The 17600-nt window shown below is 37.2% G+C and overlaps 1 protein-coding gene across 3 annotated transcripts in view; it reads left to right on the forward strand.

Moving 5' to 3' along the window:
* The window catches only part of NUP58 (nucleoporin 58), a 78296-nt gene that overhangs the window by 19156 nt on the left and 41540 nt on the right, over window positions 1-17600 (forward strand). For all 3 annotated transcript variants that reach the window (XM_027776161.1, XM_014592008.2, XM_006159531.3), the window contains exons 8-12: window positions 650-715; window positions 1143-1317; window positions 6158-6237; window positions 11100-11218; window positions 16416-16498. In XM_027776161.1, the coding sequence (XP_027631962.1) occupies window positions 650-715; window positions 1143-1317; window positions 6158-6237; window positions 11100-11218; window positions 16416-16498 (523 nt within the window). The remainder of the gene's footprint in view (window positions 1-649; window positions 716-1142; window positions 1318-6157; window positions 6238-11099; window positions 11219-16415; window positions 16499-17600) is intronic.

Here is a 17600-nt window from a genome sequence, read left to right on the forward strand (position 1 = left end):
GTGAGTAAAGGTGAGACAGAGTCATAGCCCATCTCAGGGTCTGGATGCCATAGTCCAACCCCTAGCCAGCTCAGATAATGGGCACATGAGTGCCTGGTGTACTCAGGTAAGTCTCCAGAGGTAAACTAGCAAAACAGCAACCTTCCCATGTGATTCTGCCTTACAGAGGATTGCGTTTTACTAGTGCACTACTAGTGTGGCCCCCCCGAAAAGCAAATTGAAGTTAAAAAATAAAAGGGTTTCTTGATTGTGTCTTTATGAGAAGTTTTGAATACTTTGCTTAATGAATGCTTTAATATTTTAAAACTGAAGAGTATGTCAGTCATAGAGTCTTTGAGCCAGAGGGAACTTGGATCAGCAACATATCCAATCTAGTATTTTCTGATTTCTTTTTTCTTAGACAGTTTGTTAAAAGTTTTCAAATAGATGCTAGTGTCCTTTGATAAGAAATTTTTATGTCAGACAAATTGTTAAAATTATTCTTTAAGTCAAGAAATTTATTAGTAATAAGGAACTTTGAAGTCTTCTAGTGAAGTTTTAAGTGGGGAACTTTTACACTATTTTCTCATATCTTAACACATGTTCTAGTAAAATTCCTCTGTCAACTTTTTCAATTTTCAGTGGTTTTTCTTTGTTGCCTTTTCTTAAGGGATAGTAAAGCACTGAAGGATGAAAATCTACCTCCTGTTATCTGCCAGGATGTTGAAAATCTCCAGTAAGTGTCAAATATACTTAGATAAGTAATACTTGGACAATTCTGGAATGCATTTTAAGGAAAACATCTTGTGCTTCCAAATATTTTGCTCAGGTTATAATTTTAATGCTTTTAGAAATCAAAGAGCAGAGCAGTGGGAATTAAAATTCTATAATTGCATTATGTAAAAAAAAAAAAGTGTGTGAACTATATATGAATTTTTAGTTTTTGTTTCTTGAAACACTTGGACCCTGACTAAAGTATTTTTTTTAATTGACAGATAAAATTTTATGTGTGTACAACCTGATGTTTTGAGGTATAATATACTGTGAAATGACTAAATCTAGTCAATTATGAACATCTTGTTTTAAAGAACTTTTTCCATAGGAGACCAAAAACCAAAGGTGTAATTTTTTAGGAACTCAGTTATATCTATCTTCTTTTTTAGGAAATTCGTGAAGGAACAAAAACAGGTCCAAGAAGAAATTAGTAGAATGTCTTCCAAAGCAATGCTTAAAGTACAAGAAGATATTAAGGCTCTGAAGCAGCTTCTGTCATTGGCTGCCAGTGGATTACAGAGAAACACTCTCAATATTGATAAATTGAAAATAGAAACCGCTCAGGTATTCTAATAGCGTTTTTTACAGTAGGGTGTTTTGTTTTACTTTGTTTTTTTTTTTTTTTCCAAAGTAGAAATAGGGCTTTTAAAAAATTATTGTTGGAAAGTTTGATAAAGGCATACTCTTAAGCAAACAAAATAGTTCATATACTTTTAAATTGCCATAATAATAGTTACTTGAATTGAGTGCTGCTTGTGTAGAAGGTAGTATCCTACTTGGCTTATTTCTGTTAAACTAGTTTTCATGAGAGCTTCATAATGTAGATATTATTATCCTCGTTATATACATAAGAAAAGAGGCAAAAGAGGCAGAGAGCTTTGTTGTTAATAAGTTGAAGAGCCTGGATTCCAACTCTAGTAATTTATCTCTAGGGCTTATGCTCTTAACTGTGTTTTGTAAGCATGCCCACTGGTAAATTGATCTATTAATATTATACTCGCACAAGGAAAAAAATAGCTAGTTAAGGAGTTTTTATTTTGATCTGTCAGTTAGTAAATATATCATGCTTTGTAGATACTAAATTTGACTGATAATTTGCTAGTCTTGGTTAGGTCTTAGTTAATAAAATGAAGCTAATATTTTCTGTCACTTTTGTCTATTTGTTCTCATACAGTGTGGTTATATAATACATTGATAAATACAATATGTTCTGTTTTTACATCAGTAGAGAAGAATGATAATAGATGGTTCTGTTGTCTTTTATATATACCATAATTATAAAATATACTTGATCTCGTCGCAACAGTACCTGCTAATGAATTTAATATGGTAGGACAGTTAGTAATATTTAAAAGTGTTTAAAGGTGCTTATGTGTCTTTAAATCAATTATTAGAGAGTATTTTGTGATTTTTAAAAATATATAAGGGGGTGGGCAGCAGGTGGCGTGGTGGTTAAGGCACTGGATTCCCACATGGCCTGGACCTGGTGGTTTGAAAATTACTTTGGGCATGTATCCACACATGCCCAAAATCCTGAGAGGAGACGAGAGGAGATGGGACTATGGCGTGGCCATCCCTCCTGGGGGGTGATTTCTTATGTTCCTTCTCTGTCTCTGTTTCTCTCTGGTGAGTACAAGTGCCCTAAGGCAAAGAAGCAAAATGATGTTACTAAAATAGCTCTCCAAAACTATGATGTTTAAGAAAATTCAGACTTCATTATCTGCTCTCACACCCTGTTCTCTAAGTTATTTATGAGCACAGTATTCACCCATTTCCTCTCTGCTTATCCTTCTTTTATATATCATCATATATGTCTTCTAGAAAAGGGAAAATGTGAGTTATGCTTTCAGACTGGAGAATGTTTAGACTGATTAAACATGACATGAAATTTTATGAAATGGTAAATCATATTTATGAAATTATATAAATTATGTAGAAAATGTCATTAGCAAAATAATGGAGAGAGAGCAAACTTGAGAGAAAGAGAAATGAGTTTTGTAATAGGACCCATTATAACTCTTAAAACTAGGTGATTCCATTCACAGCTATATATAGCAGAACTGATGATATTTTTAGCTAGAAAGATAACTCCAAAGTTCTAAAAGTTTAGAGGAGAGTAAACAGAATAACAAAAAAAAAATGGGTAAAGGTATAAAAGGAAGAGGGTAGTTGAGTTTCCTTAAGGAAAAATCATCCGAGCTGAGATTAGAAAATTTCATAGGCTGTATCAGAGAAATTTGAGCTATGATTACTCTTATTTCCACGATACAGGAACTAATGACCTACCCAGATTCTCATCAATTACTAATTCAAAACAATGTTCTGAATCCCTTGTGAAGTAGTTATCAATCTTATTAAACTCTAAAACCTTTTCTTTTTAGAGATTTTTGCTATAGGGCATGTGTACTTACTGGAGAGACAGAGATAGACTGAGAGAAGCGAGAAATCACACACACACACACACACACACACACACAGACACCCTTCAGAGGGGATGGTCATGTTGTAATTCCTTCACCTCCATTCTCTTGGAATTTTGGGCACGCGCGCACACGGGCTTGGCATGAGTTTTAAGTCTCTGGGTCCGGGACTTGAACCACAGTCAACTACATGGGAGTCCAGTGACGTAGCCTTTACACCACTTGTTGGTTCCTAAAACCTTTTCTTAGAGAAAGTCTTTCTGGGAAATATTGGATTGTCATCATGATGTATCTTTTCTATGCAAAAATGCATCATGACATTTCCAATGACCCAGTATAAGCATTTCTGGGGTGAGGACTGATATAGACCCAAATCTTACAGAAACAAATTATTCTAAGTACCTCATTTTTAGGTAAATAAGTTGAAAATGGAAATAAATAGTATGGTTCTTTCTGAGTGGAGTGGATACCAAATGGTTTATTGAAGTCATTGCCAAGTTCAGCTTTCTGTTTATTTTTTGAACAGTTTTTAAAGATCTGTTATGTGCCAGGCACTTCAACACATCTTTAAGTAAAAAGACTTAGGGACCAGCAGTTGTCATAATGGCTATGTCGTTGGACTCTCATGTAGTCGACCGCAGTTGAAGTCCTAAACCCAGTGGCTTCAACTCATGCTGTGTGTGTGCCCAAGGTCCCAAGAGGAAAATGGAGGAGAAGGGATTGTGGCATGGCCATCCTTCCTGGGGGGTGATTTCTCGCTTTCTGTCTTTCTGTCTTTCTGGTGAGCGCACATGCCCTATAGCAAAAACCTCTCCAAAAAAAAAAAAAAAAGACTTAAACTAGGGGAAGATTATGTCAATTAAGTAACACGTTCTAGTTTTCAGGGTATGGTGTAGGCACAAAGGGCTCAGGTGAGTACTTTTAGTATCTGTGTAGAGTAGGATACCTTTACTATAAGACTTGAAGCAGGTGTCAGTTTTTCTCAGGCTAGTGGGAAAGTGGATAATAAGGAGCAAAGGCCTGAAGGCGTATAGTGAGCATGTTTGACAGTCTGCAAGCAGGTTAGGGTTGTAGGAGTCTGGGCCTGGTAAATCAAGCTTAGAGAAGTAAGCAGTGGTCAGTGTCAGATGATCCAGTCCTCTCCAGGGCACCTGCACTGTAGTGGGATGGGATGGGATGGGAGCCTGAGTTGAAGGGTGAAAAGGAAGTAGAACGAACAGTCTAAGGCTTAATAGTTGGGCAGTTTAATGAGGGACAAGGGTGCTAAAAGGGAATATGAAGTTAAGGTAGTTTACAAATGAAGGTTACTCGGAGGTTAACTAGGCAGTGAAATGATAGAAATGTAAACTGTAGAGGGGTAAAACGGAATTTAGCCTTGAAAACCATTGGCTCGAAGGTAGAAATGATACTGAGGAGTAATAGAAAGCAGTATAAGAATACTTAAGTGTGGAAGAGTCAAAGTAATTGGGCTTCCTTAATTCATCTCTCAGGTTTTCAAGTAACATGGTATTGAACAAGTTACTTAACGTCTTTGTTCATCTGAAAAGAAATATCACTTACATTGTAAGATGATTATTAAGGAGTAACCAGGATAATATAAGTAAAGCATGGTGTTTAGTATGTAGTAAACACCCAGATGTTGATTGTTGTCAACATCAGCCTCAACGGATGTTTATTATTAGCCTTCATTATTAGTACTTTAAAAAAAAAAAAACTTAAGGTTTGTACTTTTTGCTCTCCTTGACTATTGCTATCTTTTTTTTTTCTTTTGAAGTTTATTTTTTTGGCGAGAAGGAGGGGTTGAGGGAGAGGAACTCTTGATAGTCATGCTACACTGTGATCCTCCTCATAGCCTTCTAGCCATCATGGATCGTGGACATTGTGTTCAGGTCCAGCCAGGACTGGGATCTCAGGCCTGCCCTTATGGCTCCAGTATTGTGCCTAGCATTCTATTGCCCATAGCATCAAAGCTGGGCCAATACTTGCCTTTTTGGAAAATGGTATTTTTTCCTAAGAATTGCTTTATTCAATTTTACTTATTAATATTATTTATTTATTTATTTTAAATTTGACCAGAGGGAAAGTAAGAAAGCAAGCCACCAAGTCTGCGTCGCAAACCATGGTCAACTGTGTGGGAGTCCAATGCCTTAACCACCCACTGGCTCCTAAAAATAGTATTTTTGAAGTTTATTTTATTTATTTATTTTTTGTTGCCAGAGAGTGCATGCGCCCACCAGAAAGAGAGTAAGAGAAGGGAAAGGGAGAAAGTACCTCACAGTGGGGTGTGTTCATGCCACAGTCTCTTCTCTCGTTTCTTCATCCTGTCAGGATATGGGGCATGTGTGCTCATGTGTCCAGTGGTTTTTCAGACTGGGATTCAAGCTGCACAGTTGGCCATGTGGATCCAGCTCCTTCAATTACTAAGCCATGGGGCCACCCTTTAAGTTGGTGTTTTCTTGAGGCTGGATGGTGGTGCATTGGTAAAACACTATTCTGTGTGAGGCTGACCCACATGAGAAGTTTCTGGGCTCATGCTTAGAGACATTCCTGTGTACAGTAGACATTTGCGTGCCTAAGATCTGGGGCTGCCTGAAGCTGGGGATGGAGTGTGGTGTCAAGACCCTGTTGGTGCTCTGCCTATCTTTCTCTGTCCTACTTGGAAGAAACAAACTTTAAACAAAAACAGTGCTTTCTACATTTGTATATTAAAGATTTTAAATAGTAAAATCTTTTACTGTGGAAGAATTTATGAATAATAAATCCATTACTTTTGAAAAGAAATCAGCTCATAATTATAGTTGGTAAAAAGTGTAGTTTGTCATCTCATAAAAGAGTTTAGCAATTTGTAAAGCAATTTCATCTGTAATAAGTTCTTGCTCTAACAGTGGCATTGTTTGAAGTTTTCATCTAGAGATAGTTGGCATTTTCATATTTTTAACCTAACTCTTAACTTTTTTTTTTTTCTTTAAATCTCTGGGTGTTAGGAGTTAAAGAATGCTGAAATAGCTTTAAGAACTCAGAAAACACCACCTGGACTTCAACATGAAAATACAGCTCCTGCCGAGTAAGTTACTAGATTTTTAAAATAAATGTTTCTCACTTTAAGAAGCAGAAAAGGGGACCAGCAGTTAGCATAATGTCTATGTCGCTGGAATCCCACGTAGTCGACCGCAGTTCGAGTCCTGGACCTGGTGGGTTAAACTCACACCAGGCATGTGTGCGTGCGTGCCCAAGATCCCAAGAGGAGAATGGAGGAGAAGGGATTATGGCGTGGCCATCCCCCCGGGGGGTGATTTCTCGCTTTCTGTCTCTCTGTTTCTCTGTCTGTCTGGCGAGCACATACGCCCTATAGCAAAAACCTCTCTAAAAAGAGAAGCAGAAAAGTAGGGTTGACACATAATCTGGAGGTTAAGGGAGCCAGATACTATATGGCTGACCATGGTTCGAATCCTTGTCCTGGCGGCTATAGAAAGCACTCTTGGGTACATGTGCACGTGTGCCCAGAATCCCACAGAATGGAGAAATGCAATAGAAGGGATTGCAGCATGACCATGCCCTATTGGGAGGGCTCCATCTCGCAATTAAAAAAAAGAGAAAAAAATCAGAAAAGAAATACTAATATAAAAGATAAAAATTTATAGTTGACCATGTTTAAATGCTTGATTAATTAACACTTACATGGATTTTTAAAGCGCTCATTATAACCCTAGACTGAAGAGTAAATGAAGACTAAGATCACCATTTTTTTTTTTTTTTTTTTAAGTTTTTGCCATAAGATGTGTGTACTCACCTGAGAGGGACAGAAAAAGGAAAGTGAAAGGGAAAGTGAGAAATAACCTCCCCCTCCAGGGAGCCTGGCCATGCCAGATCCCTTCTCCTCCATTCTCTTCTCTGGGATTTTGGGCATGTACCCACATGAGCCCAGGGTGAATTTCAAATTGTCAGGTCTGGGACTTGAACCATGGTCAGCCATGTAGGAGTACAGTGCCTTGACTACTATGCCACCCGCTGCTCCCAAGATCTGCAACTTTCAACAACTGTTACACAGTTACATTTCATGTAAATTTACCTACAGGATCTGTTTTACTACATTAAATTTGGTAAGTACTAGAAATTAAAATTAGAATTTTAAATTAAAAATAATTAGAATTTTAAATTAAAAATAATTTTGTAATAATCCCTCCTTAAACAGGACACATAAAATAGACCTTTTTTTTTTTACTTATTTGTATAATTTTTATTTATTTATTTATTTTTATTATTTATTTATATAGATAATACATATTCAGGAAAAAACTAGAAAATGTAGATAGTAAAAGAAAAAACCCACCAGTAATTTATATTACTCACCTTGCTTTTCTGTCTAGTTTTCATACAAATTACATGATATATATTTGTCTGTTTTAATATCCTTCCATGTTGATAAAGATAATAATTGTTATATTTACCAAATCCCTGCTATTTGCTAAGCACTGTGCTTAGCAACATGCATGTCTTACCTCATGTTTTTCATAAAACCTTGATAGTTATTTTTATTCCAGTTTTAGTGACAAGGAACTTAAGGCATCCTGAGGTAGGTTGTTAGAGAGGTAGATTTGATTCTCTTTTTTGTTCTTTTTACTATAATACAAAAGGTCTTCAAAAAGTTCATAGAAAATATATTTTGTGAAAATCTTTGCTTTTTTAAATAATTATTTATTTAATTTTATTTTCATTATTATTACCATATTTTAAATTTTACCAGAGAGGGACAGAGGAGAGTGGTGGAGGAGAGTGAGAAAGCAAGCCACCAGGTCCGGGACTTGAACCACAGCTGGACATGTGGGAGTCCAGCACCTTAATCACTGTGCCACCTGCCAGCCCCAAAACTTTACTTTTTTAAAAAAATAGTGTTTTCTGGGGGACCAGCAGGCGGCATGATGGTTAAGGTCCTAGACACTCCTGCATGGCTGTCCATGGTTCAAGTGCTTTCTCACTTAGCTTCTCTCTCTTTGGTCAATTTCAAAAAAATAATAAAAATAAAATAATAACAGTGTATCAAATTAATTAAAATAATTCTTTGAAAATAGTGTTTTCTTGGGGTTGGACAGTGGTGCAGTAATAAAACATACAGTGTGTGAGGCGACGCTCATGGGAAAGTTTCCTGATTCACACCAGACCTTCCTGAGCACACCAGGCATGCAAGTGCCCATGATCTGATTTCAATTTTTTTCCCACCAAAATAAGCTTGTTGGTTGGATCTTTCTTTCAAGAGGTTTTTGCTTTAGGGCACATGCACTCCCCAGAGAGAAAAAGAGACACACAGGCAGTAAGAGGAAAAGTGAGAAATCACCTCCCTCCTTCGTGGTGGGGTGGGGAGAGGCAGATGACTACACAACACAGTCCCTTCTCCTCTGTTCTCCTCACGGGATCTTGGCACACACGCACATGCACTGGGTGTGAGTTTTAAGCCACCAGGTCCAGGACTTGAACTGTGGTTGGCCATGTGAGAGTCTGACAATATAACCACTGTGCCATTTGCTGGCCCCTATTTATTTATTTTTAAAGCTTACTTATCCCATGAGCATGAAAGAGAGAGAGACAGCACCCCCCAACAGGGTCCTTACACCATCACACCCCCAGCCAACATCAGATCATGGCACTCATGTTCTGGGTATACTCAAGAAGTTTGCATCACAACTCAGAACCTTCCCATATGGGTTAGCCTCACAGTGTCACATTTTACCGTTATACTATTACTGGCTCCATAAATGTGTACTTAAGTCCGTTTTTTCACAGCCTCTTAAAAATACTCTTGTATAGGGACCAGTAGTTCACGTAATGATTATGTCGCTGACTCCCATATAGTCGACTGCAGTTCTAGTCCCGGACCCGGTGGGTTAAACTCAGACCCGGTGCATGTGCGTGTGTGCCCAAGATCCTGATAGGAGAATGGAGGAGATGGGATTGCCGCGTGGCCAGCCCCCCCGGGTGGTGATTTCTCTTTCTCTTTCTGGCGAGCGCACACACCCAATAGCAAAAACCTCTCCAAAACAAACAAACAAACAAAAACCCTTGTCTAATTTTCAACATTCAGAAAAGTTTCAAAAATAGAATAAAAATATTATTGTATACCTTTATCTAGATTCCCTACATGCTAACATGTTTACAATATTTGTTTTCTCTATATAAGGGGACTTTAAAAAGTGCATGAAAAAATGAAATTTAAAGTATAAGTTTATTCTGGTACAGTTTTTTGTAATTTTCCATGAACTTTTGAAGACTCCCTGATATGTACATACATATTTTTCCCCAGCTGAGTTATTTATAGATGTAATGTTCATTGTGCTTAAATAAGTTCATGTGTATTTTAATTTTTTTAAATTAATTGATGTATTTTTTAGAATTACTTTATTTATTTATTTGTTTATTTTCATTTAACCGGAAAGGGACAGAGTTTAAGATGAGAGAGAAAATGAGAGAACAAGCCACCAGGTCCGGGACCCGAACCACAGTTAGCCATGTGGGAGTATAGCACCCTTAACCACCATGCCACCTGTTAGCCCCTTAGTGTGTATTTTACATAAGGATATTCTCTTACATAACTGTAGTGTAGTCATAAAAATTATGAAATTAACAATGACTATGTTGCTCCTCTTATTCATATTAGCAAGGATATATTTTCTCGCTCAACTTCCTGTAGTATTTTGTCACTCTGTCTTTAAAGTGCCGTCAGAGGGACCGGTAGGTGGCATGGTAGTTAAGGCAGCTGGACTCTCACATGTCTGACCACAGTTCGAGTCCTGGACCTGGCTGCCTGCTTTCTCACTCTCTTTCTCTGGTCAACTTCAAAACAATAAAATAAAATAATGACAGTGAATAAAATTAAATAAAATAATTCTTAAAAAAAAAAAACAAAAAAAACCACAAAGTGCCATCAGAGTTCATTTTACGAAAAGCTCTCATAGTTGCCCACTTCTCAGAAGAATACGCAAATTTCTCAGGTGACTATTCAGAGTTCATTGTTACCTGGCACGTTTTAGTTACATTTAAGAGACTAGTAGCAGTAATTACATTCACTTTCTTTAGTATCCTATATGTACTGTTGTCAGCTTATAAATGTTATTAATATAAAAACTTTAAAGTCTGGTTGACAGTTGGACTTTTTTATAAACATTATTTTGGACTTAGAATAAAATTGTGCAAGGAATTTTCTTATATCCTTTATCAAGAATGGGAAACTGGGAACCAGCAGTTAGCGTAATGGCTATGTCACTGGACTCCCACGTAGTTGACCGCGGTTTGCGTCCCGGACCCGGTGGCTTAAAATTCACGCCGGGTGCGTGTGCATGCGTGCCCAGGATCCCGAGAGGAGAATGGAGGAGAAGGGATTGAGGCGTGACCATCCCCCCGGGGGGGTGATTTCTCGCTTTCTGTCTCTTTGTCTCTCTCTGTCTGGCGAGCGCACGCGCCCTATAGCGAAAATCTCTCCAAAAAAAAAAAAAAGAAAAAAAAAAAGAAGAATGGGAAACTATTTTAACACTGGTACAACATAATTAAGTAAATTGTAGAACTTTCTGGAATTTTACTGATTTTTCCATTAAGGTACTGTTTCTGTTCAAGTTTTAGGGTTCACGTTGCAGTTATTTATAATTTCTCTTTACTGTTCAATCTGTAACAGTCTTTCCTTTTGTTAGATTACTTGATACTTTTGAAGACTATTAAGTTATTTCCTTAATTTGGATTTGTCACTTAGGATTGGAATAATATCTTGATAATTCACAACAATTTGGGTTTTTGTTTTAATGAAAATAACAATCACTTAAAGATACATTACATCCTTAATTTTATTCAAAGATTCTACTCAAAGGGGACATTATTTGCTTATGTTTTCAGCATGAAATGTTTTAAAAATTTTGATCTGACTTTTTACATTTTTTTTTATAGTTACTTCAGAATCTTGGTTCAGCAATTTGAGGTACAGCTCCAGCAGTACAGACAGCAGATTGAAGAACTAGAAAACCATCTTGCTACTCAAGCAAATAATTCACACATAACCCCTCAAGGTAACACACTTATTATGGTTTTTTGGGGGTTTTTTTGGTGGGACATTTATTTATTGGTAGGAGAGAGATTAAACTGTAGTTGTATGGTAGGTGTTCTTGATAATTACTTATAGTTTTCTTAAGCCCCTAAAGTTTTATTGAGCCAGCCCAGTGACCTAGTGGTTAAGAAAGCTGGATCCCACATGGCCAACCATGGTTTGAATCCTAGCCCTGGTAGCTTGAAAATACACTGAGTGTATTTGTGTGCATGTCCCAAATCTCAACAGGATGGAGAAATGGAGGAATAAAGATTGCAGCATGACCACACCCCATTTGGGATGGCCTTATGCCCCTCTTCCTCTATTGAGCACATGTGCCCTCTGGTAATTTTTTTCTTTTTAACTTGTTTTCAAGTTTGCTTAATCATACGTAAACATCTACAGATATTTATAGAAAAAGGTCATAATGTTTGATAGTCAAAAGTAGGATAATTTTACATATATTTCTCTGTGACTTTTTTTATTTTTTTTTAACCAAAATGATACAGTACTAGCAGCTCTCCAGTATTAGGTTGTTAGAAAATTTGTGACATATTTTTGTGTAGAAAAATATGTAATGAATACATATGACATATTTTTTAAATTGTTTATTTATTTTATTTTATTTTTTTGAAGAGGTTTTTTGCTATAGGGTGCATGGACTCACCAGAAAGACAGAGACAGAAAGCAAGAAATCACACACACACACAGCCCCCCCGGGTGGATGGCCACAACACAATCCCTTCTCTTCCATTCTCCTCTCAGGATCTTGGGCCCACACGCACACGTGCCTGGCGTGAGTTTAAGCCGCCAGGTTTGGGACTTGAACCACAATTGACTGTGTAGGAGTCCAGAGACATAGCCATTATGCAACTGCTAGTCCCTGTTGTTTTTAATTTGACCAGAGAGAGACAGAAACAGAGAGAGGGAGAGAGAGAAAGTGAGAAAGCAAGTCGCCAGATCCAGGACTTGAACCAGTTGGCCATGTAGGAGTCCCGTGCCTTAACCACCATGCTACCTGCTGGCCCTTCATGACATATTTTTGCATAGAAAAATGTGTCATGACTTTTCTGATGACCATATTTTTTATTAATTAATTAATTTATACACACACATGTTTGTATATACCTTTGAGGGGGGACATACTGTATGGAATACTAATTAGCTGTAAAAATGACAAGACCCTGGCATTTGATAGAGAGGCATTGTATAGCCCCATTAAAAATACTTTTATATTTTATTTATTTAATTGAGGGTTTTTTGTTTGTTTGTTTTTTAATTTAAAGAGTGGTTTTTTTTCAATAGAGTGCATGCTCACACTAGAGAGAGCCAGTGATGTAATGATTATGGCACTGCTGTTCCCAATTTGGATTTTTTTTTTTTTTTTGAGAGGTTTTTGCTATAGGGCATATGCACTCGCCCGAAAGACAGAGAGAGACAGACAGAAAGTGAGAAATCACCCCCCAGGGGGGAAGGCCATGCCACAGTCCCTTCTCTATCCTCCTCTCGAGATCTTGGGTATGCACACACACGCACCTGGCATGAGTTTTAAGCCACTGGGTCCGGGACGCGAACTGTGGTTGACTACGTGGAGTCTAGCGACATAGCCATTACGCTAATTGCTTGGCCCAGAATTTTTTTTTTTTTTTAAGAGAGATTTTTGCTATAGGGTATGTGTACTCACGAGAGAGACAGAAACAGAAAGAGAGAAATCACCCTCCCTGCCCCAGAGGGAATGACCATGCCGCAATCCTTTCTCCTCCATTCTCCTCCTGGGATTTTGGGTATGTATGTACATGTACCTGGCATGAGTTTTAAGCCACTGGGTCCAGGACTCAAACTGCTGTGGTTTATGTGGGAGTCCAGCGATGTAACCATTGTGCCATCTACTGGTCCCATGTTTTTTTTTGTTTTTTCTTTCTTTCTTTTCTTTTGGGAGAGATTTTTGCTATAGGGAGTGTGCGCTCGCCAGAAAGACAGAGATGGAGAGACAGAAAGCGAGAAATCACCCCCCCCAGAGGGAATGGCCACACCCCAATCCCTTCTCCTCCATTCTCCTCTTGGGATCTTGGGTACGCATGCACACGCGCCCGGTGTGAGTTTAAGCTGCCAGGTCTGGGACTCGAACCGTGTTTGACTATATGGGAGTCCAGCGACATAGCCGTTACACTAACAGCTGGTCCCAACTGGTCCCAGTTTTTAAAATTATTTTTTTTACATTCAGTCACTGTGTATCTTTACAACATTGAAAATGAATTTTCCTATCATGAATACCCTTCCATATGTTAGTCCAGTCAAAGAAATTGCCGTGCACTGTGTTATCAACAGCTAATTTTCCATTTTTTTTTCTGTTAAATTTTTTTTCTCTTCCTTTATTCTTTCTCCTGTCCCCATTTCCCACTCTCTTTCCATACTGTCTCTGGTATCCACAGTTGCTTTCCATGTTTTTATGCCTTCTAATCTTTCAGGTATTTGACATAGGCTTCAGATACATCATTATGTTATTCCATAGACACAGATCTGTTTTTTTTCTGGGATAGTTAGTAAATTGTTGAGACTATTTAGCAAAGACTAAGTGTTTTTTTTGGGGGGGGGGCACAGCAAAATAATACTTTCATATATTTTTTGGAAATAATTACTTAGTTTCTTTTTTTTTTTTTTGCCTCACAATAGTTTTGTTAGAGAAATAGAGACAGAGAGAAAAAGAGGGGGAGGGATAGTGAGAAATCAAACTGCCGGGTCCAGGACTCGAACTGTGGTTAGCCATGTGGGCAGTCCAACGCCTTAACCACCATGCCACCCACTGGCCCATATTTTTTTTTTTTTTCTGTACATTCAATCACTGTATATCATTACAGCATGCAAAATGAATTGTCCCACTATACTGCATCCAGTTAAAAGATGCTATCATGCATGTTATCATCAACAGATCGTTTTCCATTTTTATGTCTTAAATATTTTGCTTCTTTTTTTTTAGCCTCAATTCCCTTCCTCTCACTCTCCCCTATTTCCCACCCTTCCCCTACACTGCCTGTAGTATCCACCTTTATTTTCCATGCTTTTATTTATTCCTGTCTTTCAGTTTCTGCCATGGATTATAGACATTGACTTTGGTATATATTAAGTAGAGACATATAGTACCTGTCTTATTTAGTATGACTGCTTTGCTTAACAATAAATCTTCCGTATTTGTCCACATTTCGTCAAATGCCAGGGTCTCATTTTTTATACCTGAGGAGTATTCCATAGTGTATATGTGCCACACTTTGAATCCATTTGTCTGGAACCCATTTGGGTTCCGTGTCTTAGCAGTTGTAATCGCCTAGATGTACAAGTGTTTTTCTGACTGAGGACTTTCTTATCGTTTGGGTAGATACCTAGGGGTGGAATTGCTGGATCATGTGGTAGTTGTATTTGTAGGTCTTTGAAGAACCACTGTATTGTTCTCCACAGTGGTACTAATTACATTCCTACCAACAGTGTAGGACAGTTCCTTTTTTACCACAGCTTCTCCAGCACTTATCATTCTTTATTTCCTTTTTTTTTTTTTGGAGGGGTTTTTGCTAAAGGGCCCGTCCACTCACCAGACGGACAGAGAGATAGAAAGAGAACTCACCCCCCAGGGGGAATGGTCACGCCGCAATCCCTTCTCCTCCATTCTCCTCTCGGGATCTTGGACACGCACGCACACGCGCCCAATGTGAGCTTTAAGCTACTGGGTCTGGGTTGCAAACCGCTGTCGACTACATGGGAGTCTAGTGACATAGTCATTATGCTAACTGCTGGTCCCATTCTTTATTTCTTTTATCTTAGCCATTCTGAGTAGAGTTAGGTGGTATCTCATTGTGGTTTTGATTTGCATCTCCTTGTGATAAAGGATGTTAAGCATTTTTTCATATGCTTTTTGGCTGTTGTATGTCTTCTTTGGAGAGTTGTCTGTTCAGCTCATTTGCCCATGTTTTAATTAGATTGATTTTTTTTTAATTTTTTATTTATTTTTTTTTTTTTTGCAGGTAAGCTGCTTGAGTTCCCTGTATATTTTGGTTATCAGTTTCTTATCTGAGGAAGAGTTTTACAAATACATTCTCTCATTCCAGAGTTTGTCTCTTTGCTCTAATTACTGTTTTGTTTTTGTTTTTTTTTGTTTGTTTTGCATACAGAAGCTTTTTTAACCCAATGTAATCCGACTTGCTTATTGCCTATGCTTTGGGGGTTTATTTAAGAAGTCTTTGCCTACTTTGATATCTCCAAGAGTTTTCCCGTGTTCTCCACCAGTAGTTTTATAGTTTGAAGTCTTATGTTTAAATCTTTTATCTATTTCGAGTTGATTTTTGTTAATGGTGGTAGGAGTCCAGTTTCGTTTTTCCATAGGTGAATACCCAATTTTTCCAGCACTGTTTGCTAAAAAGATATTTTTTTCTGACTGAATTGTCTGGTGCCTTTTGTCAAAAATCAGTTAGCTGTATGTTTTAGTATTTATTTCGGGGGTTTCTATTCTATTCCATTGGTCTTTGTGCCTGTTTTTGTGACCTTCTGGCAATTTTTTTTAATTGTCTAAGAAGTTTTTGATTAGATCTTCATTCCCTATAAATATAAAGTGCTTTATTAGACCAGCCTATGGCATGGTGGTTAAAATGAGTACATCCCACATAATCACACCCAGAAACAAACATTAATAACATCGATGCTTTTTAAAAATGCCCAGTTCTGTAGTTTGAGTTCTGGACCTGACTGCTTAGGAAACACACCAGGGGTGTGTGCCAAATCCCAAAAGGAAGGAGAAATGGAGGAAAAGGGATTATAGTGTGACCATGACCCACAGAAGGGATGCTCTCTCCCTCAGTCTCCCCCTTTGTCTCTCTCCCCAGTAAGCACATGTGCACTTTGGCAAGATTTTTAAATAAATAAATAAATAAATAAAACAAAATGTTTTATTATGAACTGCTGCTTTGAAAACAAGGGCAGAAATTTTAAGGCCGTCTCCTTCCTCTCCAGATTACTGACGTGGATGTCCTTCTCTCAGCCTGAGTTTGCTGTCTTCTCTAGCTATAAGAACATTATTGAGTTTTGTCTCATACACATTAACTATACCAAAAATTGTACTCAAATAATAATAAAGTTGATCGTGTTATATAGATATGTGTATTTATGTATGTGTGTGATAATATTTTCTTTTATAGATTTGTCGATGGCTATGCAGAAAATTTATCAAACATTTGTAGCTTTAGCTGCACAACTTCAGTCTATTCATGAAAATGTAAAGGTAAGTTTTTATTGGCAATACAACTGTCTGAAAATTTAGACCTGTATATTTGGTCATTTGAGGACAAATGTATTTATGCATTTTTCAGAAAGAGCTAAAATTACTTATAAGTGAAAAGATGAACTACTATAAACCATAATCATACTCAGAAACAGCCACTAATAGCATCTATTCTTTTTAAAAAGATCTAAATGCCTTGTGCAGTCTTTTGTTTTATGTTTTTTCAGTAGTATATTATAAATAAGCTTTTAGTGTTAATACATATTTCCTCAACATTATTTTTAGTAGTTATGTAGGAATTCATTGTATGTTTTTTCAGTTGATGTAAACTATTATCTGTTGTTGGACTCTTAGGTTTCCATTTCTTTCATTTTTTAAAAAGATTTTGCTATAGGGTATGTGTGCTCACTCTAGAGACAAACAAAAAGTGAAAAATCACCCTCCAGGGGAGATGGCTGTACCACAATTCCTCCTCCGTTCTCCTCTCAGAATTTTGGGCACACACTCACACATGCCCAGAATTAGTTTCAAACCACCAAGTCCAGGACTCCAACAATGGTTGGCCATGTGGGAGTTCAGCACCTTAACCACTGTGCCATCTGCTGGCTGATCCTCAGTTGTTTCCATTTCTTTACCACTGTATATACCCTAGAGAAAATAAACATTCTTCATCCAGAATCATTTGAGCTGCTCTAATTTTATGGTTTTTTTAAGTGTTTATTGGTCACTGCATTTAAAAAATTGCTTATAACATCTCTCCTTTCTAAATACAGGGAACTGTTTGCGTTTTAAAAATAATGTTAATATAATAATTAATCACCGAATATTTTGACCCTTGTGTAATATGTTAGTTCTAAAAATCTATTTAAACAACGTGTTAAATACTAGTATACTTTTTCTAACTAATCATTAGGCAAATCTAATTAAACTCAATCGTATAGTTATATGGTCCAGAAAGCTTTTCAGAAGCAGTCAAACTTGAGTCTAAATAAATAATTAATGGAAAAGAATGGAGTTTACTAGAGATTATCAATATTTTATTTTTATTCTAATCTGATGCACGGTGACAATTTTTTTAAAAAGTTTGTCATTTAAGTTTTTT

Source organism: Tupaia chinensis, unplaced genomic scaffold (assembly GCF_000334495.1).
Source record: "Tupaia chinensis unplaced genomic scaffold, TupChi_1.0 Scaffold000634_1, whole genome shotgun sequence".
Lineage (NCBI taxonomy): Eukaryota > Metazoa > Chordata > Mammalia > Scandentia > Tupaiidae > Tupaia > Tupaia belangeri.